General features: G+C 42.7%; 1 protein-coding gene and 2 non-coding genes across 4 annotated transcripts; 2 read left to right on the top strand and 1 right to left on the bottom strand.

The window, feature by feature from the left end:
* Positions 1-4,122: 4,122 nt before the first annotated feature.
* Positions 4,123-14,958, top strand: LOC131920320 (cytochrome c oxidase assembly protein COX18, mitochondrial). 2 transcript variants are annotated; one of them, XM_059274645.1, is made up of 6 exons: positions 4,123-4,482; positions 5,906-6,006; positions 9,197-9,360; positions 9,753-9,877; positions 11,333-11,440; positions 14,472-14,958. In XM_059274645.1, exons 1-6 carry the CDS (start codon positions 4,159-4,161, stop codon positions 14,643-14,645), a joined length of 996 nt encoding a protein of 331 aa, XP_059130628.1. In that variant the 5' UTR covers positions 4,123-4,158; the 3' UTR covers positions 14,646-14,958. The 2 variants fall into 2 exon arrangements, with proteins under 2 accessions (XP_059130628.1, XP_059130629.1); XM_059274646.1 differs by having other exon boundaries at positions 4,375-4,482; positions 5,902-6,006.
* Positions 5,590-5,662, bottom strand: Trnaa-agc (transfer RNA alanine (anticodon AGC)). The gene has a single exon. It is a non-coding gene; the product is annotated as a tRNA-Ala (tRNA).
* An 838-nt stretch (positions 14,959-15,796) lies between the features above and the next one.
* Trnaa-agc (transfer RNA alanine (anticodon AGC)) lies at positions 15,797-15,869 on the top strand. The gene has a single exon. It is a non-coding gene; the product is annotated as a tRNA-Ala (tRNA).
* The last annotated feature ends 9,410 nt before the right edge of the window (positions 15,870-25,279 follow it).

The raw sequence follows: 25,279 nt of genomic DNA, 5'->3' as shown, positions 1-25,279 counted from the left end.
CTCTACCCCCACAGTTGTTTTATGTGATAACGAGGGTTATTTTCTACCTGAAATAGTCCCAATGGAGAACAGACATTACTCAGCATGTATTGTGCATGTGGGTGGTGCTGTTCAGTAAGGAAGAAGGGTGAAAAACTGGCTATTTTCTTGAATTTAAAAGGTGGAACATGAGATTAGATTGGAGCCCTCCATCTCTACACTTAGAGATCAGGCTTGTGAAGGACAGTGCCATGGTACTAGAAGTTTGTACTAGGAACATTTTCCAAATACATTTTTATACTTCAGATGTAATAAAGAACATTTTTATTTAAACAATAAAAAAACAATTTTTGAGACCATGCAGGTCTTTTTTTTTTTCCTTTTGAAGTATGTGATTATCTCTGCAGACTACATAGTGTGCTTCTCTTTCAGAAGTGAGTTACCTTTTCAGAACTATCACTTTTCCATTTCCAAATAGCTGATATCCCCAATTATTGTGTGATGTGTATTCCAGCTATTTCACTTTAGAAATACCTTGTTGGTTAGGCGTAGCGGCTCATGCTCACACCTTTAATCTCAGTACTGGGGATCCAGAGGCAGGTGGAGATCAGTGAGTTGGAGGCCAGCCTGGTCTACATAGTTCTAGGACTGCCCGGACTATATAGACCTTCACACCCACCCCTGAAAAAAAGATCTTGTTAACTGTTTCTGACAAAGTCCTCATTCTTGTCTTTCAGCATATTTTAATAGCATTGAGAACTGATTTTAGCATTTCTCTGAGAAAATCCCTCCTGTGGCCTATTACTATAAAATAGTTTTTATTAGTAAATAATACATTTGTTCTCTGGGAAAACAACAAAAGTAGTATATTAAATAACCCTGTCTCATCTGCTCACAAAAATATTTTTTCTCAAGTTACCTAAACATGTACTTGATAAAAATGATTTTGTGCACTGTTATTATTCACTGGGGTTCTCAGAATCACAGTCCTTTCAGGACCTCTGACTCAGTCTTTCACTGATAATTCTTAAGAACACTCATTCCCACAGATCTAATGTACAGAACATTTACAGTGTTTCAGAGTCTTCTGAGTAACAAAATTTAAGAGTCAGGATGATTTTGAAATGATTAAGATAATCACTTTATTTTTACTTTTTGTAAATTCATCTGTCCAGGTGTCTTAGACTGTTAATGTTAATGCTTTCTGTACTTCGGCTTGGGTGCTCCTGGATTGATTGGGAAGTACACAATTCACTGATGACTGCTTAACAGTTGCAGCACTGGGCTCGGCTGCCTTCAGATGAGAGCATCTTAACTTATAACTTCTTTTATTATACATCCTGAATGCAAAAATACCATCACCTAAGTTGGGGTAAGTACATAGAGAGCAGCACTTTGCTGGCCCAGACAGAATTCCTTTACAATGGGACCAAGTCTCATACAAAGTTTTAATACTGTGTTGTCAGAGCCTCATGTTATACTTCTATCTTAAATGAATTCACACTTTTTACAAATAAAAACCACCCTGTGATGAGAAAAAAGAAGCTGGGTGGTGGTGGCACACACCTTTGATCCCAGCACTAGGGAGACGGAGGCAGGCGGATCTCTGTGAGTTGGAAACCAGCCTGGTTGGTCTACAGAGTGAGGTCCAGTACAGGCTCCAAAGCTACACAGAGAAACTTTGTCTCAAAAAAACAAAAAACAAAAAAAGAAAAAGAAAAGAAATGGGTTCCAGGCCACTCTGGACTGGAACATATGACACAGTGTTTGATACAGAGATAGAAGATACTAATTTACATTAGGGAACTTTCCTGTTAAAGGTTTTAAGAAGCCAGATGTGGGTGGCAGCTGTGAGGCAGAGACAGGAGAATCCCTGAGTTTTAGGCTAACCTGGTGTACATAGTTCCAGGCTACATGTCTTAACATCCCCTTCCCCCCAAAAGAAAAAAAAATATGCCTAAATCAGATACTAAGGGGTTACTTTTAAGTTTCTCACAAGAATAATTTATGTTTTAAAAAATTCCCCTTCCCAAACATTTTAGAACTGCAGGTAGTGAATACATACACATACACATGCAGGCAAAATAGACATAAAATATTAAAATCTTTAAAACAATTGCAAAAAGAAAATGTGCTTTATTTGTTGCAATGATTTGTGGGGGAGTTAACCGCAAGTAGTGGCCCCTCACTGTTGCCGTTTCAGGTCCTTTGAAAAAGCATCTCTTGTGAAACCTGACCTTGAATTGTAATCCTGCTTTTTAACCTCTTAGCACTAGTGCATCAGGTTGCCTAGAGCACAAAGTCAGCCTGGGTTATATAGTGAGTTCCATGATGGTCTGGGCTACATCGAGGAAATGCACCTCAAGAGGTTAAAAAAAAAAAAAAAGCATAAAGTTAAAGCCATGTCTGACAACCTGAGACCAATCCTTAGGACTCACAAAGAGAGAACCAGCTCCTTCAAGTTGTCCCTCTGATCCCACATTGCACGTGAACATGCGATAAACATGAGTTTAAAAAGCTTTAAAAATAAATATGGTCTGAAAGATGGTTCAGGGTACAAATGTGGTGACCTGGGTAAAAGTGGATGGAGAGGACTGACTACCAAGTTCTCCGACTTCCACAAGCCATATGCAGACTTAGCAGAAATTAAATACTAATTAATTCAATCATGTTACAATGTATGAGGTTTTTTAAAATTGGTCTATTTCTATTATATTTACTTACATGTATGCAGGTGCTCACAGAGGTCAAAAGAGGGTGTCAGATCCCTGGAGCTGAAGTTATGAACAGTTGTAATAAAAGTGTTAAAGATTTTAATAACTGCTTGAAATTCTTCGATTACAGATTTACTTATTTTCCCAGTGTTAGAATTGATTCTAGGTCCTCACATAGTAACCTTGGAGTTTGGCAGAATTGTGTAGTTGTAAGAAATTTTCCCTCTATACCTTAAGGCTACTTTGGAAGTGCCAACTCAATGTTGCCAGTTCTCTGGAAGGAGGATGGGGAAACAGTTCACTTCACCCTTCTTACACATACCTGACATAACTTGATTTTCACTTTAAATCAGTAGACAGTAACAGCTGGCTTTTTTTGTTTGTTTTTTCTGTTTTTGTTTGGAAACAGCTGGCTTCTTAGCAAGAGGTAGGTAAGCTGTTTTAGAAAAGGGGATTTTGGTACAGGAGCTTAAACTTCTAAATTCTTTTATATGAATTTATGGATAATTTTGAAGGCAGGTGACCCGAACTCCAGAAAATAAGTTATCTGATACCTTGGGTAGGTGTGCAGTAAAGTAGAGGACAGTATCTACCGTTTGTCTTTACCAAACATGGGAAAGGTTTCTAAAAACTCACAATTTACTTTGGATTACTCTAGGGCTGGGTGCCTCTGTAAGAAAATATCATGTCATTCCAATTATTTTGCTGTAGCCAGGAACTCAAAACTGGAAAAACGAAGTCATGTATGCCCTGTGCATTCCATTTTGCTATTTTTCCTGCTTTTAATTATGATGATGGTGGTGGTGATTTTTTTGAGACAGTGTCTCCTGGGCAGCTTTGGCTTCTTTAGAGCTCACTATGTGGACTGGCCTCGAACGCACAAGACATCCTCCTACTTCTTCCCCCAAAGTGATAGGATTAAGGGCGTGCTCCACCTTGCCCGGCATCTTGCATTCTCCTGCTTTATAAAGAAGTAGTAGAATGTTGACTGGAACAGATAAAGAATTAAATCTTGTATCAGGTAGGATTACGCCGAGGGGATAAAGGACGCAGACTAACACGCTACACAAACCAGAAATACTCATTACTGTCAAAGTAGGTGTTCCTACGCGTGCCCTCAACGGAAGCCGGCGGGTCACAAAACGAACACAAGTGACAATCCTCTTCGGTGGAAACCGAAACTCAACAGCTAGGCGGTTTGCTTGCCCCGCCTACCCTTGCAGTTCCGGTTCCGAGGCTTGGAGCTCCACCCTAGCAAGGGAAGGAATCCCGTGAGTGCCGCTAGCCGCCCAGTGCCGCGTGGGAGAGGCGGGGCTTGATGGCGTCATCTTTAGCGCGACGCTAGACGTCACCGCCTTGGCTGGGAAGGTGAGGCGTGGCCGCGGGCCGGCGCATGCGTACATCCTCCTGAGGCGCGCGGGCCCCCTGGGCCGCCCTTCTGTCCCACGCTCGCAGTGGTGTTACCATGCTGTGCTGCCCGGGTGCCGGGTGGCTCCGGACACTGCCCGCCTTGCGGCTCCGGGCACGAGGACTGCAGCCTGGCTGGAGTAGCCCGCGGCTCCCGGCCCTCCCGGTATGGGCGGCCGCGTCGGTGTCGGCGGCCGCTCCGGGCGGATGGTACGAGGCCCTGGCAGCGTCGGCGCCCGTGCGCGCGGCGGAGGAAGTGCTGCTAGCCTCGCAGGCCGCCACGGGACTCCCCTGGTGGGGCAGCATCTTGCTCAGCACCGTGGCCCTGCGCGGGGCTGTCACGTTGCCCCTGGCCGCCTATCAGCACTACATCCTGGCTAAGGTGAGGGGCGTCGGTCCCCTTGCTGCCTTCCTGCTAGTGTTAACCATCGAGGCTACTGCTTTGCTAAAATTATTAGTATTGCATATGTTAAATGATGGTTGGTGACTCGAGTACCTTCCAGTTCGTCCGACCTATCAGGTCTATATTTGAAATACAAGTGCTTCCTGTGTTTTTGATTGAGACCAGTTTGCGGAAGAAATGGCACGGCGGAACCTGTAAAATTAGGAACGTAAACGTTTTAACAGAGTGTCTGCGGCATTATTTGCCCCTAACTATTCTTACTGCTCTTTATTATTAGAAAGGATTCACGAAGTTAGCAATTTGCAGACTTGGATTGTCACTCTGGACCTACAATCTGCGACCCTGTGTCTGATGAGTTGTAACCTTGACTTGGCTTCTTTTTTTTTTTTTTTTTTTAATGTGGAATCGGTATAGAATTATCTTTCCTTTCCTTGGCTGCTTCGTGGTATGAGATGAAATCAGCACGAGTTACTTTGAGAAGGTGAAATTTCACAGAAGATTGCCAGGAAAGGAAGCTGCAGCAGCACTGAGGCAGAAAGTAGTCGCAGTGGGAATCCTTGGGATTTTCACTTAATGAGTGACGTCTTCTCTACTGCTGGCTTATCTAAGGCTGGAACAGTAAAATCCGGCATGCAGTTTTCATTTACTTCTCAAAATCCTATGAGGCAGGTGCCATTTCAGAAGTTATGCACAGCCAGAAAATAGGAAACGTCACCAAGCACCCCTTAACCAAGAGGTTGCAGTTAGTGCAAATCAGTTTGGCTGACCAGATAGGTGTACAAACTGGAATTTAAGTTTGTGACTAAAGATATTTAAAGCAATCTAATAGTATCTTCTGCTTAAAATTTTTCTGATTGCAAATGTGATCAGGAAACAACGCTTGTTAATAGTTCAGGGGACAGAGACTATGTATGAGTTCCATTGATTGTGCTACTATGGTAGGACACTGACCCGGTGAAGGATGGGGGAGGAACAGGAATACTTCCAGGTTAGAGTCCATTATGGAGGGATAACAGGACGGGAAGCAGAAACCGTGGTGGGAAACTGCTTTCTGGCTTTTCTTTTCTCTTTTTTCTTTTCTTTTTTTTTGGAGCTGAGGATCGAACCCAGGGCCTTGTGCTTGCTAGGCAAGCGCTCTACCACTGAGCTAAATCTCCAACCTCGCTTTCTGGCTTTTCTGTATAGCCCAGGCCCACATGGCAGCGATAGTGGCCCACGGTGGACTGCGTTCTTCGATGTCAAGTAGCAATCAAAAAACACCCCGTAGGCTAATCTGATGGATGAAATTTCTTTGACCTCTTCTCTCCCGGATGTGCCAAGTTGACAACTGAAGCTAACTATAGTAGTCGTTACCAATAAAGATCCTTTATGTGCTCATAAAAACAACTTTTTCTTCAGTTAGGTGGAAAACTTGCAACCAGAAATGAAAGACATCGCCAAGCGCCTTAACCAGGAAGTTGCAGTTTGTGCACATCGGTTTGGTTGGTCCAAGAGAGTTGCCAGGTATGCAGTTTTATCCCTGTAATCATGAAGTACATTAATACAGGTTCAGGTAGTCTCTTGATTGATTCATTCATATTAAATAAGTCACTGTGAAGCATGGTTGTTTTATGTATTGGAATGAAAGCATATAAATGAAGAAAGAGACTTTACCCTAACTCCTGAGGAGCTGAATGGTCCCATCTCAGCCTCCCAGAACTTGAACTCCTCATCCTTCTCTGCCCTCTTCACCCCCCGAAAATGCTTGTATTACAGATGTGTGCTGCCACATCTGGCTTCTATTCTGTAGGACCCACTGTAAGAGAGCCATGATCAGATAAAGATGGAGGTGAATTCAATATTGTATTAAAATTTGATGTAAGTCATATGAAAGTCAAGGGAGTTATGCTGTGCATGTAAGTAGGTATAAAATTGCTGTATGGTCCTGTCCTGTCCCATATTGTCCATCTGTATCCCTCCAACCTCTGCCTGTTTTGATTCTTGTGAAATTGTGTAGTTGAGGCTGGCCTTGCACTAGCAGGTTACCCGCCTTTGAGGTGGTATCACTATAGTAATGTGCCACCATGCCTGGCAAACTATATTTAATACGAGCTCTGTCATAAAACTTGACATTAGAAGAGTTGGCTCACCAGTTAAGAGCAGTTGTTTTAAATCCAAGACAGAGTTTCTCTTTGTAGCCCTGACTGTCCCAGAACTCACTGTGTAGACCAGGCTGGCCTCAAACTCAGAGATCTGCCTGCTCAGTGCTGGGGTTAAAGGCATGCGCCACTATCCGTGGCTTAAAGAACACTTACTACTTTTATTACTGTGTAGACCAGGCTGAACTTGAGCTTGCCAAGATCTGCAAGCTTCTGCCTTCTGAGCACTGGGATTCCCAGCATTCACATGGTGGCTCACTGCTGTCTGTAGTTTTGGTGCCTGTCCTGGATCTTGTTCTGTAGACCAGGCTGTCCTTGAACTCACAGAGATCTGCCTGGCTCTGCTGGGATTAAAGGCATGCTCCAACGCCACCCAGTACCAACACCCTCTTCTAACCTCAGGACACCAGATGTGCATGTGGTACAATTAAATGCGTGCAAGCAAAGCATCATACATAAAACAATAAGATGGGTGTTTTGTTTTGTTTTGTTTTGTGGGGTTTTTTTTTTGTGGGTTTTTTTTTTTTTTTTTTTTGGTTTTTTGAGGCAGGGTTTCTCTGTGTAGCTTTGGTGCCTGTCCTGGATCTCGCTCTGTAGACCAGGCTGGCCTTGAACTCACAGAGATCCGCCTGCCTCTGCCTCCTGAGTGCTGAGACTAAAGGCGTGCACCACCACCGCCTAGCTGATAAATCTTAACAATACAGAAAACTTGAAATTTAGGGAAACCTTGTAGCCAGACTGATGAGACAAGCCTTTAATCTCAGCACTGGAGGCAGAGGCCGGTTTATCTCTTGTGTTCAAGGCTAGTCTATGTTTACATGAGTTCCAGGCCATCCAGGCTGCAGACCGAGACCCTGTCTCAGAAAGAGAGGAAGTATATGTATTATTAATGCATGAAACAAAGTTATATTTGTTAAATGTAGATAAGCCGAAGCCTGTAGTAGTTTTGATACTTAATAAAGAGGAAGCTGAGAGCTCCAGCCGTGGGCCAGAAGGACAGGTGAATAGCTGTTTATCTGGGTTGTAGATGGCTTGGTAAGGTGAGATTTATCGTGCCTTACCTGTGCTACCCTGGGGCCACAACCGTCTAGAAATTTCTTGTTCAGATAGGTCGTTCACATCCACAAATGTGCTGATGTGGAGCTCTATTTTGTTGGACGACCTAAAAGTTTCCAGGACCAAAATGTGCAGGTATATGTAGAAAAATAAAGTACAGATAAAATTAGAATTTAAGAGCCTAGAATGTATGTGTGTACTGTCCAGCCCAGCACACTACAAATTGATTAAATCCATTATAGCCATTAAAGAAAGGCCTACCTTGTACTAAATGTGTGTGATATAAGAGATTTAAAGATGAATAGGAAACCTGAGCAAGGCTAGTGGTCGCACACAGAAGAGGCTTGTGACTTGGAGGCCAGCCAGAGCTAGAAATGCCTTCCTTGCTCAGGGGAAAAAAAAAAAAAACAACCCAGTAATTGTCCCTCAAGATCATGGTCTAGAAAGTAAGACTTATGAGCAGAAGGATGGTCAGGTGTGATGGCACAAGCCTGTAATCCTGGTACTTCGGAGGTGGAGGTAGGGGTACCAGAGGCTCAAAGTTAACCTTGGCTACATACCAAGTTCATGGTCAGGTTGGACTGTCTGAGGCCATGTCTCAAAGAAACAAAGGAAGTAACTGAGCTGGATATGGTGATGAGTGCTATTAACCCCAGCACTTAGGCAGCCGAGGCAGGCGAATCTGAATTGGAGACTAGCCTAGTACATAGTGAGCGTCAGGCCAGTCAGGGCTACACAGTAAACCTTTTAAAAAAGAGAAACTGGTATGGTGAACAGATTAACATAACCTTTGTTGGAAAGTTGATTGAAAAATGGGGGCCACTTTGACAGTCTAAGAATATAAACTGCACAGACCCACAAGATACTTTGGGACAGATCAGATACTTTGGAAGGTCAAATGACTATGTTTGCCTGGACTACAGAGTTAAGTAAAATATGCTTTTACTATAATATTTGTAGTTATAATGTGTTATACTTTGTTGGTCTTGAAATCCCACTCTCCATTGTGGTTTTGTTGAATTTTGAGACAGGAGTTCACGAAGTAGCACAGGTTTCCCATACTTACTGAACTTTGTAACTGGAGCCTGGCTTCAAGCTTTCAATCCTCCAACCTCCATCTCCCAAATGCTGGGATTGTGGCTATGTGCTACCTCAGCTGGTAAAATTTCACCCTTGAAATCTTAATTGGCAGGAGTTAGAGAGATGGCTCAGTGGTTAACCTGTATCGTTCATGCACACATAAATCAGAGAATATGATAAATAAAATGTTTTTTAAAGATCTTATTGGCCAGAGATCATTAGAGGCTAAGTGTGTGGTCTGACAGCGTCTTTAGTAGAAGGCTGTGTGCCTTTTGTTTAGTGGCTGCCCCCTTAACTGCTTGTGATAGTTGAAACCCCTGTTCAGCCCTTCAGCATCCCTACAGAAGGGGTCTGTGTGCCATAGGGTGAAGCTCTTGCCAGTGGTCAGATGATGTTTTCTCTTTCTTCCCTTACCTTAGGCTCACGTATCTAAAGAATATGCGGAGGCTTGTTTCAGAGCTGTATGTCCGTGACAACTGCCATCCTTTCAAAGCCACCGTGTTAGTCTGGGTCCAGCTTCCAATGTGGATCTTCATATCCATTGCCCTCCGGAACTTCAGCACAGGGGCAGCACATTCAGAAGGTAACTATTACAGAAATCCTCATCTCTCAAATTCTTTAATGCTGTATTCCAATAGAAAAAATAATTCCAGTTTTTATTTATTTATTTACACTCATGATATTCATTAATTACACTCATGATATTAATAATTCTAGTTTTCATAACTACCATTTACCTTCTGCCTTACATTACAGAGTTTAGACTCTTAAGCATAAACAGTCAGTCTATGTTGAGAGCAATACCTTGAGAAAATGAAAAATACCTTGACAATAATTGCAGCTATAAATAGCTTGAATAAGCATTGCTGGTCTTCAGGGTGAGGCGCTCGTTGGGAGTTGTTGGGCTGCTTGTGTTTGTGGCTTCTCTCTCAGCTGTCCTCAGGAATCTGTTGTTTTGTGTTTAAACTGTTTCAGCGGGTGTTTCTGTTCAGGAACAACTGGCTGCTGGCGGGGCCCTGTGGTTTCCTGACCTCACTGCAGTGGATTCCACTTGGATTCTGCCTGTCTCCGTTGGTGTCGTCAATTTACTGATAGTCGAGGTCAGTGGTTTACATTGGGGGTAGTTGACCACCTACGGCATTGGGGTTGCTGCTGCTGCTGCTCTTCTGATGTCACATCAGCCCATGACCTGGGCCAGTTCCTTTGTGTCTCTAAGTGGCAGAGTCCTTATTATTAAAGGAAGAAGAGCCCAGGCTACCAAGTGAGTTCTAGGACAGGTGCAAAGCTACACAGAGAAACCATGTCTCGAAAAAAACAGAAAGAAACACGTACATGAAAAATAGGATTTTTCAGTTGCCTCCTCTGTTACCCATACTGCTTCACTCAACAGTGCACAGAGAGCATGCTTGCAATTTTGTACAGAGCTCGGACTTTGAGGTGAAAGCTCACAAACCTCACGCCAAATGAGCGCTGTCTGGGAGTTCCAATGTACATCTTGTTTGTAGCAGACACCGCCTATTTTCTTAACGCCGTGGAGCTGGGAATGCAGTTCAGTTGGTGGGATGCTTGCCTAGCGTTTATGAAGCCCGCGGACCTCTGCCCCAGCCTTGGATGCACTGGACATACTAGGGCCTGGCTGTAAGAGCAATCATAAGTTCAAGGTCATCTTCAACTCCACAGCAAGTTCCGTGCTACCCTAGGATATGTGTGTCCCTGTTTAAAACAGAAAAGATGGGGCTAGAAAGATAGTTTGGTGGCTAGCAACATCAGGGTTGCTCTTTGCAGACACACACACACACACACACACACACACACACACACACACACAGCCTTACTGTTCCTAGCCTTGGAGCTAGATGATCAGTTACGTAAGTTCACTGGTGTTGAAATTGGTGTGTTAAGTGCTGGATATGGAGGCCATGGCCTTGTACACACAGGGTCAAGTGCTCTGCCATTGAACCACAGTGCCAGTCCTTCAAGGTATTGGTGGAGGCTGGCCACAAATCAGCTTTTAGCAAGGTGTGGTGGTACATCTGTAATCCCAGCAGAGGCCGGCCTAATCTACAGAATATGTGTTCCAGGCGGGCTACATAGTGTAACCCTATCTTTAAAAAAAAAAAAAAAAATTGGCCAGGCGGTGGTGGCACACACCTTTAATCCCAGCACTTGGGAGGCGGAGGCAGGCGGATCTCTGTGAGTTCGAGGCCAGCCTGGGCTACAGAGTGAGTTCCAGGAAAGGCGCAAAGCTACACAGAGAAACCCTGTCTCGAAAAACCCAAAAAATAAAAAATAATAAATAAATAAATAAAAATAAATAATAAATTGTTTTGGTTTTGGTTTTGTTTGTTTGGTTTTTTTTTTTTTTTTTTTTGAGACAGTGTCTCATGTAGCCTACCTTACAAATCTAAAAGCCAAAGATGACCTTGAGTTGCTATTCCAGTGCAAATACTAGGATTTTAAGAGTGTGCCACAAAGCCTGGGCTTCAGCTTGTGTTTTAAAGCTCATCTGATGGAATGTGCATTTTAGTAATTATGGTTTGTGTGTTCTACTTCAGATTTTCGCTCTACAAAAACTTGGAATGTCTCGGTTTCAAATGTACGTAACACACTTTGTCCGTGCTGTGTCCGTGTTGATGATCCCGATTGCCGCAACAGTACCTTCTGTGAGTACCAGTAGCCTTGCATGTGGCCGGTGCTCAGCTTCCACAGCCTGGCATGCTGCTGCTTTCAGGCTCCCTCTGCCCACCGTCCTTGCTGTTGAGAATGCTTGTGTAACTGTTGTCTGTGTCGTCGATTGACACTTGAGCATTGCCTGGGTGGATTGATTGATCTTCCTCCTGCATGTGCCCAGCTCTCCCGTGAAACGCCTTACTCCTCTTCCTCTATTTCAGTCTGACAGAGCACCTTGAATACTCTAGTACTTACCTATTTGACTAGCTAGTCCAGTGAACAACTTCCGTGTTCACGAGTACTACTTAACCCTCTGCTGTGGGTTTGGTTCACTTGTCCCTGTTGATACCTAAGTAAGCTCTGTAAGAAATAAAAGAACAAACAATTGTTACAATTACTTCAGTCATTCGTATATTTTTCACAGATAACTTTAGAAGTTGTCAAAAGCTGTGTTATGTACATTTTCATCTTTACTCAGGGCCAACATGAAGCCATTAAGTAGAATTCAGTTGCTACTAGTTAAGATTAGATGAGCAGTTACAAAGCTCTCACAGTCCTTAGGATCTGAGGCAATGTGCTGTTGGTACAAAAGTGAAGGTCTAAGCTGGTACTTGGGTGAATGTCTTTTACCTGTTCAAAATAAGTTTCTGCATCTCTGAAGTAGACCTGATGTCTGTGAGCATGAAATGGTGTGTATTATAGTACTTTCCCGTGGGGGAGTATTGCTGTAAGACCCTGTGTGGCCTCAGCAGTACAGTGGAAGAAACCTCCATGAAATAAGAGCAGTGTGATGTCAAGGATTGGGCTGAGTTAGTAGCAAATCTGAAAAGGTGTATTACAGACCCAAGCTTACCTCCCACAGGGAGTCCAGATGGGTCCAGTTTAGGGACAGTGTGCCAACTCCCTGAAGACAGCTGTGCTGTCTTTCTGCGTTGTCACACACAGCCTCTGATGTTTTCCTCATGGTCACAGTGGTCCTGATGCTGCCAGAGCAGGTTACACTGCGGAAACGGTAGAGGGTGCTTCAAGTGCACATGGTCCTTTAAAGGACCATTGCTAGGGGCCCCACCGGTACATGTGCTTGTGTCTTACGTATTTGGTCACATCTAGCAGTTTCAGAATCTAGGAAGTATGTACAGCTTTTTTTTTCTTTTTTTTTTTTTTTAGCTACAATATAGACAGGCAGATTTTTCTGTCCTACCAACCAGCTCCCAAATCACGACATGGAGACTTTTTATTATTTATAAAAGCTCGACCGATAGCTTAGGCTTGTTTCTAATTAGCTCTTATAACTTAAATTAGCCCGTTTCTTTTCCTCTATGTTCTTTTATGTGGCTCTGTTACCTTTACTTTGTATCGCCCATGCTGCCTCCTCTATGTCTGATTGACAACCCTTCTTCCCAGTGTTTTCTCTGTCTCAAAAATCCTGCCAGCTATTGACTGTTCGGCTTTTTTATTAAACCAATCACAGTGACATAGTTCACACAATGTAAAGGAATATTCCACAGCAAGTATACCCAGCTAAAAATTAGGATTGTTCCTTAGCAAGGAAAGGAATTGTTACGTAGAAGGCAGCTCATGGTTCTGTCTGTATGCGTTGTAAAAAGTGTGGGAAGATAAAAGGCTTCGAAATCCTTGTGTAAGCGTAGGGTACTACATGTCCTTCATCCCAGCTACTCAGGAAGCTGAACGGAAAGATCCCATGACCCTGGATGCACCAGCCTGATACTCAGGCACCCTGATTTTATGCCAGGCACTTGCACGTGTCAGGGTGTACATGTGGAAGTCACAGGACAGCCTCCTGGAGTCAGTTCTCCTTCTACTGTGTAGTTCCAGGGATTCAACTCATACCATCTGGTTTGGTGGCCAGCACCATTACCAGCTGGCCCATCTTGCCAGCACTAGGCACTCTTAATGAGGCAAGCACTGTTACAGTCTTTCATTTTAATGGGCTGGACTGTGGTGGCGCGCACCTTTAATCCCAGCACTCGGGGAGGCAGAGGCAGGAGGATCTCTGAGTTTGAGGTCAGCCTGGTCTATAGAGTAAGTTTCAGAGCAGCCATGGCTACAATGAGAAACTCTGTCTTGAAAACAAACAAAACAACAACAACAGAACAACCTCCCGCTTTAGTGGTGAGGAGCCTGAAGTATGGGAAGTTAAACGGCTGGTTCTGTTCTGTGAACTACTCAGGTAGTCTCCCATTTCCAGGTAGATCAGCTGTTGTTTGTAGCTGCTGCCTAATCTGCCTTTGATGCATTCTTCTGTCCTTGAGGTCTCACTTTAAACAACTGCAGAGACTCACTGTGGGTCACATACTTGGCTTAACCATTCTGTACAAATGCTCTCATAAGCCCTCCTAGGTGGGTACAGTTTCTGTCCCGTTTTACAGATAGGAAACTGAAGCAAGAGAAATAACCAATACAAAGCCAAATAATAGTGAACAGGATTCAGACCTGGAGATCTTCATCCCAGGCAGGACTCACCAGCCACATGGTTTTGCTTCTGAGACCTGACTGCTTTCTGATGCCCACACAAAGCTTGAGACACATGTATGTGTAGGAAACACACGTATGTACAGAAAGGCTGCAGGGCTGAGTTTAAAGCACCAGCCTCGGTTGTATCACAAAAGAAAGTTGATGATAAGTTGCTCTGATGATAAGAAATGCATCCTAGATGATAGGGAGAAAATAGTTACTGGGGAATCGTGAAAGACTGTCTAGTAAGGTTGCCATGGGAAGCCACCACATCCCCAGGCTCCCACCATCCATCTGTACAATCAGCCTGTCAGCACCTGTGGTGGGAACAAAATCCCAGTAGTCAAAGAAGGGAGGGTGCTTTCCTGGCCCTGCTGGCACCTGCTGTCTGTCCTGTCTGCTGTAAACGCCTCGCTCTGCTTTCTGGTCTTCTCAGCCTTTCTTGCCTGTCTTGTAACCTGCTCAGAATGCTGGTGTTTTTTTTACCGACTGCTTGTGCGAACGTTGCACATACAGGAGCAGATGCTAACTGTCATATACTCTCTCTAGTCTCTTGTTCTCTACTGGCTATGCTCCAGCCTCATGGGCCTCTCCCAGAATCTGCTGCTGCGCTCCCCTGGATTCCGCCAGCTTTGCCGGATACCACCAACCAAGTCGGATTCAGAGACCCCTTACAAAGACCTCTCTGCCGCCTTTTATGCCAAGTTCCTTTCAAGAAAGTGACGACAGTACGCTTCAGTAACTTTGAAATTATTAGAAATGTCATTGTCCGTTTCATGTATTGAATTTAGATGACTAGGGTAGCATTTAAATTGCCTTTAACTATCATGAAGCCCTGTGGGAAAGATGTAATTCAGATGTATTTGACAATAATAGTTAAAGCTTTTGCATGTTAGAAATAAATGTTCAATTGTAAAGTGTAAAGATAAGCCCAGATGCCTGGCCTTGTTCATAAAATCATACTTTGCTGAGAACAGGCTTAGATCCTGTGTGATCTGTGCCTGACGGTCCACACAATAAAGTTTTGTAAATCAAAGGCTCTGGTGAGATAATTCCTTCAAAAAAGACTTTATATAAATTATGTATGTGTGTCTTTGAGGGGGAGGGGTATGTTCACCTGTATGCAAGTGTTCACAGAGGCCTGAAGTGTGATCCTAATTAGTCTTATCAATAAAATCCTAGAGTCAAATATTGGGATAATAACCTGAAAGATCAGAGAAGCAGAGGAGCAGCCACTAGTGACTTCTTATCTCTCTGGATCCTCAGAGCAAAAGGGGGCCACGATCCTGTATCTACTCACCTTATATTTCTGTCTACATCTCCAGAGTGCTGGGATTAAAGGTGTGTGCCACCACAGCCTGACCTCTATGGTTAACTAGTGGCTAGCTCTGCGCTCTGATCTCCAGGAAAGCTTTGTCAGAACACAAATAAAGTATCATACAGTTCCCCCTTTTTGTCTAATACAATATGTACAATAACTATAGGCAAGAATTATATTAACAATGTCTACTCTATTTGCATTTGACAAATTCAGAGAAAATACTCCATCTGTCCTATCTTGGTAAGTCCAAAGTGTTGTACCTAATTCACTTTCTATCCTAACTTGTATTACCACATTTCTATAGAGGCCAACAGCACCAGATCCCTCTGGAGTGAGAAGTAATGCAATATGGGTGCTGGGAACTGAACTAACTGAACTCGGGGCATCTAAAGAGCAGTGTATACTCACCACTGAGCCATCACCTAGCCCTCCAGTGAGGTTACTCTTAACCACTGAGCCAGTTAGCCGTCTCCCCAGCCCAAGAGAGATAGTTACTAACACTTTGAGTTGGAGGATGATTGTAGGTCTGTTTGCATATTTAAAAACAGTCGGGTTGGGGATTTAGCTCAGTGGTAGAGCGCTTGCCTAGCAAGCACAAGGCCCTGGGTTCAATCCTCAGCTCCAAAAAGAAAAAGAAAAGAAAAAAAAATATACAGTTTGTTTTTGTTTTTTTGTTTTGTTTTTCAGAGCTGAGGACCGAACCCAGGGCCTTGCGCTTGCTAGGCAAGTGCTCTACCACTAGGTAAATCCCCAACCCCATCTATACAGTTTTGTCATAAAAGTTATGGGACTTGGGCTGGAGAAATGGCTCAGAGGTTAAGAGCACTGTCTACTCTTCCAGAGGTCCTGAGTTCAATTCCCAGCAACCACATGGTGGCTCACAGCCATTTATAATGCCCTCTTCTGGCGTGCAGCCGTACATGGAGGCAGAATGTTGTATACATAATAAAATAAATAAAAGTTTTGGGACTCAGTGTCCTTTTGGCAAGTTCTAGTTAAGTAATTTAGTGGGGTACTGGAGAGGTGGCTCAGTGGTTAAGAGCACTTGCTACTCACAGAGGATCTACACACCAGGTGTCACTTGAAGTGTGTATGCAACCCGAAAGGCCTCTATGTTGTGAGATAATTTTTAACTTTTTCCTTTGGGAGGACTGAATGCTCTCTTGGATTAATGCAGGAAGAGTTCATGGTGATATAAATGGTGGCTTCAGCTCTGCTTGTTTCATTCAGAAAGGTGACAGTTGTGACTGATGTATTCAGGAATAAATTCGGCAGGCAATTAGAATTTCTCTTTTGTTAGAATTAGGGACCTGGTTGTAAGATCCCTGAGACCTCAGGTGGTGGGTGGTTGCAGCCCGGTACCTTCCCTGGTGTCTCAGTACTGCTCTGCAGCTGCCTAGTTATAAAACGGTGAGGAGATTGATAGATACATTCAGCCCTGACGTTTTGTAGACTGTTGTATTTAGAAACCTGCCTGCATCTAAAATGTATTCATGTCCCCAAATCAACATTCATAGTACTTTTTTTAAAATAAAATATTTATTTTTATTTTATGTGCATTAGTGTTTTGCTTGCATGTATGTCTGTGTGAGGGTGTCAGATCTTGGAGTTACAGACAGTTGTGAGCTGCCATGTGGGGTGCTAGGGATTGAACCCAGGTCCTCTGGAAGAGCAGTCAGTGCTCTTAACCACTGAGCCATCTCTGCAGCCCCATTAAAGCAGCAAGTACTTTTTTTTTGGTTTTTCGAGACAAGGTTTCTCTGTGTAGCTTTGCACCTTTCCTGGAACTCACTTTGTAGCCCAGGCTGGGCTCGAATTCACAGAAATCCCCCTGCCTCTGCCTCCCAAGTGCTGGGACTAAAGGCGTGCATCACCACCGCCCGGCATTCATAGTACTTTTAAGGTCACTGGTGAAAAAAATTTAGTCGCTTGATAAATTAGTGGAATTTTTTTTGGGGGGGGGTGTTTTTGTTTTTTTGAGACAGGGTTTCTCTGTGTAGCCCTGGCTGTCCTGGAACTTGCTCTGTAGAGCAGACTGGCCTCAAACTCCCAGAGATCTGCCTGGCTCTGCTTTCCGAATGAATTAATGAAATTCAAACTAGCGGGTGCTCAAGCACAGTCCTGACCATGCTTCCTTCACAGTTGTGATACTGTGCTTTTCTTACTTCTGTGTACCCCACTTCCCTTTTTAAAATTACTTGGTGTGTGCATGCGTATACACTAGTGATATGTGTGCCACAGCAAGCATGTGGAGGTCAAAAGACACCTTGTAGTAGTAGGTGGTGCTCTCCTTTCCTCTTGTGGTTCCCTGGAATCTAACTCCAGTTGTAAGACTTTGCCCACTGAGCCTTTTCTATCTAAAATGGCCACTAAGTGGCCCGTGGAAGTGTTCATCCAATGCTTCAAAGAATAAGGAACATGCAGTAAGGAGAAGGGTATGTGCACAGATTAGTGTTGGCAGAGGGCTCCGAGTTACTGAACCAGCAGTGTGTTTATCTGTGGACAGAGATACCAGGCGCTTGCAGGAACCTAACCCTGCATGCTCCCTAGGAACAGTGATTCAGTATTTAGTAATTCGGTTTGTTGAGTTGAATAAAGAGAAGAAACTACTTGGCTATACAGATGCATCTTCATTTGCGATGTCACACATTTTCTTTTTTGATATTACATCTTGACAAACTCGTACCTTTTTTTTAGCACAGCATACTCATCTTGCTTCTCTCCATGTCTCCTGGCGACTCCAAAGACTATACCCTTCTCAGTCTGGCTGTCCTGCCTAACCTCTTCCTGCCTAGCTATTGGCCAGACAGTTCTTTATTAACAATGAGAGCAACACCTCGTCACAGTGTACAGAAGAATTATTCCCCAGCACAGGATTGTCACAAATCCAAGGCCAACTTGACCTAGAGAGTATGTAGAAAAACTTAAAACACACACACACTCACACACACACACACAAACTGGCTTCCTTTCCTAGGAAAACTGTTAAATTAAAAACCCCAAATACAGTTTTTGTGTAACAAAATTGGAAAATCAGGTGCTGAATTATTATAAACTAGCAGCTGTCTGTGTTTGCATGCAATCAAGGAAACAGAAATATGTGCAATGTGTAGTAAAGAGCCGAGGAAGTTTCAGAACACTCTGGGCTGCTGCCAGAGTCTCAGCAACAGTTTTGTCCTTGCTGTGATATCACTAGGTCCTGGTTCTGTCATTTTTCTCAGGATGAGGGAAATCGACCCTTTCTCTACTTGTAACTTTCCAAAGTGCAAAACCTGAAGGAAAGACTGAATTCAAGGCCAGGTAAGTCATAACCTTAACACCTTAACAAAACCAGCAAAAAACCAACACCCCTTTTAGCCCTTTTAAGCAAACAGCCACATAAAGGTGGTCTGCTTCCTGAGACATGGCACATACCCCAAAGTAAAACTATGTGAACTTTATAAAAACTAACTTATACTCTGATTGTTCTTAAAGTCCACAAATCCCAAGCATTTAATTTTTTAAAAAGCTTTTCTTGGGGTCAAAGAGATGGCTCAGTGGTTAAGAGCACTTGTGGCTCTTGCAGAGGACCTGAATTCCAGTTCCCAGCATCCACGTGGTGGCTCACAACTCTGTGACCTGCAGTTCCAGGTGATCCACCATGTAACTCCTGGAGGTTGAACTCAGGTCATGTGCCTTGGCAACAGGTGCCTTTACCAACTCAGCCATCTCACTGATCCAGAAGCAAGTTCTTAAGACATCCAGGCCTTCTGTGGTGCTTTATTATATTATACCAAAATTCTTATCTGTAGATCATAAATGTTCTTGTTGACATTCTGGTTGAGCCCAAGGACTGACTGAATTTTTTTGTGGGGGGAGGGTAACAAAAACTGGGGCAAAGCTGGGCAGCGGTGGTGCATTCCTTTAATCCCAGCACTCGGGAGGCAGAGGCAGGCAGATCTCTGAGTTCGAGGCCAGCCTGGTCTATAGAGCAAGATCCAGGAAAGGCGCAAAGCTACACAGAGAAAGAGAGAAATCCTGTCTCAAAAACAAACAAACAAACAAACAACAAACAAACACAACTGGGGCAAGGTAGATGTCTCCCGGTAGAGACAGCATGTAGAGGCTTCAAGCTATAGACCAAAACTGGGTGCTTGCTGGTGAGGTATTTTATCTAGGTGAATTCTGAGTAGGAAGAAACATCACAAATTAACCACAAGCCATGTGGTGGCCACACTTGTCATTGCCACACTTGGGAGATGGAGGCAAGGGGCAGCAGAGTCTCAAGGCTAGCCTCAGCCATGGAGCAAGTTCGAGGTCAGCCAGAGATATATGAGACCCTCAAAAGAAATAGAAGTAGGGGCTGGAGAAATGGTTCAATAATTAAAGAGTACTTGTTGCTTTTCCAGGGGATCTGACACATACAAACATGCAATAAGCAAAAACTCATATACAGATTATATATATATATTTACACACACACACAGTTAACCCAAAACTGAGATGAGTGTGGTAGGTAGTGCACATCTGTCCTAGCACTGGGAAGGCAGAGCCAGGCAAATCTCTTGAGTTTGGAACCAGTCTGGTATACATAGCAAGTTCTAGGCCAAGCCAGTCAGGGCTACATAATGAGACCCTGTCTCAAACAACCAATGGCCAGGCAATGGTGGCACACGTCTTTAAATCCGAGCAGGCAGATCTTGTCTTGATGTCATAGAGATCAGGCTAAAGAAGTCGAGGTTTCTTGCCCTGCCTGTGTTCTAGGGATGGCGCCGGAGGAAAAGGATTTAATCCCACTAGAGGGTCCTTCTATGTGGTCTGTAATTCCAGGCTCAGAAACCCTACTGCTGTGGGATGTTCTGTATGGCAAATGTGTTGCTAATTAATCAATAAATAAAACACTGATTGGCCATTGGCTAGGCAGGAAGTGTAGGCGGGACAAGGAGGAGAATAAAGCTGGGAAGTGGAAGGCTGAGTGAAAGAGACACTGCCAGCCACCACGATGAGAAACAGCTTGTGAAGATGCCGGTAAGCCACGAGCCACGTGGCAAGGTATAGATTAATGGAAATGGATTGATTTAAGCTGTAAGAACAGTTAGCAAGAAGCCTGCCACGGCCATACAGTTTGTAAGCAATATAAGTCTCTGTGTTTACTTGGTCGGGTCTGAGGCTGTGGGACTGGCAGGTGAGAGAGATTTGTCCTGACTGTGGGCCAGGCAGGAAAACTCTAGCTACACCCTACTGTTTATATCTGTTGCTTTCTGCTATCCCAGTCAAGAACTATATATAAAAGCCCTTTGATCGTGATGACTGATAGCCCCAAACAGTATAAAAATCTGTGTACACTTTTTTTTTTTCCAGACAGAGTGGCCGTGTAAACCTAAGTGTTAGCAATCACCTATGTTACACTAAAGAAGCCATTTCCTCCACCTGCCTCACCTACTGCTCAAAACACTAACTTTGTGCTTGGCTATGACTTGGATGTGAGGCTCCGTTGACATAGTGGCCTAAGAGAACAGCAACTGACTGTTGCATGCAGTCTCTGTGTGCCGTCTTGACAGTCCGGTGAGTTCTTCAACCCCACTCTGCCTTTGATGACTTAGGCCTAGGCTGCTGGTCTTGTGTCAGAAAAGCAGGACTTCTGGGTGTTTGGGAACAAAAACATTGGCAGAAAACATGAAATAAAATTGAAAGTAGGCAGAGGCAGGCAGGTGGTGGTGGCCGAAACACAGTTGCAATAAAGACCAGAAACTGAGCTTATTACCTGCTGAAGAGTTAGTGAAAACAAGCTCTTAATCAAGAGCTTGGAACAGGGAAGTCTTTAATCCCAACACCCGGGGAAGGAGCTATCTCTGTGGGACAGAACAGATCTGAACACTCTGTCTGAGGCCAACCCAGGGCCCAGCTGCTGATCCTGCGAAACCAGACAACTTGGAGGTGTTGGTGAGACTACCCTGCTCAGCTGAGATCCATCCAGGAGAGGATTCAGAATTCTACAGTCTGCAGTCTGAGAAAACAAGATCAGCTGAGGAGTTGACGAATGAGCAAAACGTGACCTGAGAACACAGAAGAAGGCGCCGCCCAGCCACCGAACCAGATCACCAGAATGGTAAGTATATACTTCACCGACTGAGAACAGGTAAGCTCCCATCTCCTGACCGACAGATCAGGTCTCTAGCCCCTAGACCCTACCCATTGGAGTCCCAGAGATCAGACAGCTACCTTTCCCTGCTCCCCCACCAAAAAAAACCAAAACCAAAAACAAAACAAACAAAAAACCCACTAACCCCTACAAGCCTAACAACCACTGAAACCATAAGCACACTCTGAACCAACTGGGAACAACTGCTCCCAGAGACAGAACCCATTAACACTGATTTGACTAAGCTGCTCCCGAAGAAACAGCCCAACAGCACCAATTTAACCAAGAACTCTTAGTGAACCAAGACTAAAAATTAGAACAAGAGAGGCACCTTCAGACACAGACTCTGCCTGCACCAAGCAGAGGAAGAGATGAGTAGACGCCAGTGCAAAAATACAGGAAACAACATAAAGACCTATATGACAACATTAGAACCTAGTGATTCTACACCTGCAAGACCTGAACATACCAAGACAGAAGAAACAGAAGAAATCAATCCTAAAAATGACTTTAAGAAGATGATAGAGGCCCTTAAAGAAGAAATAAAAAATTCCCTTAAAGAGGAAGTAAAAAATTCCCTTAAAGAGGAAATGAAAAACTCCATTAAAGAGGAAATAAAAAATTCCCTTAAAGAAATGGAAGAAAAAACGAACAAAAAATTGGAAGAAATCAAAGAAAGCCAAGAAAAAGTAATTAAACAGATGAAAGAAACATTCTAAGATCTGAAAAATGAATTTGAGACAATAAAGAAAACACAAGCTGAGGGAATGCTGGAAATAGAAATCCTGACTAAACGAACAGGAACTACAGAAACAAGCATAACCAATCAAATGCAAGAGATGGAATAGAGAATCTCTGACACTGAAGACACAATAGAGAAAATAGATTCGTCAGTCAAAGAAAACACTAAAGACAAAAAAGTCGTAACACAAAATGTCCAAGAAATTTGGGACACCATGAAAAGACCAAACCTAAGAATAATAGGGATAGAAGAAGGAGAAGAATACCAACTCAAAGGCACAGAAAATATATTCAACAAAATCATAGAAGAAAACTTTCCTAACCTAAAGAAAGAAATACCTATGAAGATACAAGAAGCTTACAGAACACCAAATAGGCTGGATCCAAAAAAAAGTCCCCTCGCCACATAATAATCAAAACACTAAACACACACCAACAAAGAAAAAATATTAAGAGCCACAAAGGAAAAACATCAAATAACATATAAAGGCAAACCCATCAGAACAACACCAGACTTCTCAATAGAGACTATGAAAGCTAGAAGGTCCTGGACAAATGTTATGCAGACACTAAGAGACTATGGATGCCAACCCAGACTATTATACCCAGCAAAACTCTCAATCACCATAGGCGGAGTAAACAAAATATTCCATGATAAAACCAAATTTAATCAATACCTGTCCACAAACCCAGCCCTACAAAAAGCACTAGAAGGGAAAATCCAACCCAAAGAAGCTAAACACATCCATGAAAACTCAGGCAATAGATAATCCCACACCAACATACACCAAAGAAGGACAACACAACACAACCACAAAAAATAACAGGAATTAACAATCACTGGTCATTAATATCCATCAATATCAATGGTCTCAACTCACCTTATGAAAAGACACAGGCTAACAGAATGGATAAGAAAACAGGATCCATCCATCTGCTGCATACAAGAAACACACCTTAACTTCAAAGACAGACACTACCTCAGAGTAAAGGGCTGGGAAAAGGCTTTCCAAGGAAATGGACCTAAGAAACAAGCTGGTATAGCTATCCTAATATCTAATAAAATAGACTTCAAACTAAAATCAATCAAAAGAGATCAGGATGGACATTACATATTTATCACAGGAAAAATCCACCAAGAGGAAATCTCGATTTTGAACATTTATGCCCCAAATACAAAAGCACCCACATTCATAAAAGAAACACTACTACAACTTAAAACGCACATCAAACCTCACACATTAGTAGTGGGAGATTTCAACACACCACTCTCAACAAAAGACAGATCTACCAGACTGAAACTTAACAAAGAAATAAAGGACCTAACAGATGTTATGACTCAAGTGGACTTAATAGATACCTACAGAACATTCCATCCTAACACAAAAGAATATACCTTCTTCTCAGCACCCCATGGAACCTTCTCAAAAATTGACCACATGCTTGCCCACAAAACAAATCTCAACAGATACAAAAAAAAATTGGAATAACCTGTATCTTATCAGACCACCATGCCTTAAAGTTAGACTTCAACAACAATTATAGAAAATTATAGAAAGCCTACAAACTCATGGAAACTGAATAATGCCCACCTGAAACATCAATGGGTCAAGGAAGAAATAAAGAAAGAAATTAACGATTTCCTAGAATTCAATGAAAATGAAAGTACAACATACCCAGACTTATGGGACACTATGAAAGCAGTGCTAAGAGGAAAATTCATAGCTCTAAATGCACACATAAAGAAGATGGAGCAATCCCATACCAATGAATTAACAGCACAACTGAAAGCTCTAGAACAAAAAGAAACAAACTCACCCAGGAGAAATAGATGCCAGGAAATAATCAAATTGAGGGCTGAAATCAACAAAATAGAAAACAAGAGAACAATACAAAAAATCAATGAAACAAAGAGTTGGTTCTTTGAAAAAATCAACAAGATAGACAAACCCCTAGCCAAATTAACCAAAAGGCAAAGAGAAAGCACCCAAATTAACAAAATCAGAAATGAAAAGGGAGACATAACAACAGACAACGAGGAAATCCAGAGAATCATCAGATCATACTTCAAAAACCTGTACTCCCCAAAAATGGAAAATCAGGAAGAAATGGACAATTTTCTGGATAAATACCACATACCAAAATTAAATCAAGACCAGATAAACCATTTAAATAGACCAATAACCCCTAAAGAAATATAAACAGTCATCAAAAGTCTCCCAACCAAAAAAAGCCCAGGACCAGATGGTTTCAGTGCAGAATTCTACCAGACTTTCAAAGAAGAACTAATACCAATACTCTTCAAATTGTTCCACACAATAGAAACAGAAGGAACACTACCAAACTCTTTTTATGAGGCTACAATTACCCTGATACCCAAACCACACAAAGATGCAACAAAGAAAGAGAATTACAGACCAATCTCCCTCATGAACATTGATGCAAAAATACTCAACAAAATATTGGCAAACCGAATCCAAGAATACATCAAAAAAATTATCCATCACGACCAAGTAGGATTCATCCCAGGGATGCAAGGATGGTTCAACATACAAAAATCTGTCAATGTAATACACCATATAAACAAACTGAAAGAAAAAAAACCCACATGATCATCTAATTAGATGCTGAAAAAGCCTTTGACAAAATCCAACACCCCTTCATGATAAAGGTTTTAGAAAGATCAGGAATACAAGGAACATTCTGAAACATAATAAAGGCAATTTATAGCAAGCCAACAGCCAACATCAAATTAAATGGAGAGAAACTCAAAGCGATACCACTAAAATCAGGAACAAGACAAGGCTGTCCACTCTCCCTGTATGTATTCAATATAGTACTAGAAGTTCTAGCTAGAGCAGTAAGACAACAAAAGGAGATAAAAGGGATACAAATTGGAAAGGAAGAAGTCAAACTTTCACTATTTGCAGATGATATGATAGTATACATAAGTGACCCCCAAAATTCTACCAGGGAACTCCTACAGCTGATAAACTTCTTCAGTAAAGTGGCAGGATACAAGATCAACTCCTATACACAAATGATTAAAGGGCTGAGAAAGAAGTCAAAGAAACATCACCCTTTACCATAGCCACAAATAATATAAAATACCTTGGGATAACACTAACTAAACAAGTGAAGGACCTTTTTGATAAGAACTTTAAATCTCTAAAG

The sequence above is a fragment of the Peromyscus eremicus genome, chromosome 10 (genome assembly GCF_949786415.1).
Source record: "Peromyscus eremicus chromosome 10, PerEre_H2_v1, whole genome shotgun sequence".
NCBI lineage: Eukaryota > Metazoa > Chordata > Mammalia > Rodentia > Cricetidae > Peromyscus > Peromyscus eremicus.
The sequence above is the reverse complement of the archived record's forward strand: the minus strand, read 5'-3'. Positions and strand labels throughout refer to the sequence as shown.

What these genes read in the sequence shown, in the direction of transcription:
- LOC131920320 (XM_059274645.1), top strand. Translation starts at nt 4,159, where the DNA reads ATGCTGTGCTGCCCGGGTGCCGGGTGGCTCCGGACACTGCCCGCCTTG. An exon ending in AGCACTACATCCTGGCTAAG is followed by an intron (nt 4,483 to 5,905) that starts GTGAGGGGCGTC and finishes TTCTTCAGTTAG; the next exon opens with GTGGAAAACTTGCAACCAGA. An exon ending in TTGCCGCAACAGTACCTTCT is followed by an intron (nt 11,441 to 14,471) that starts GTGAGTACCAGT and finishes TACTCTCTCTAG; the next exon opens with TCTCTTGTTCTCTACTGGCT.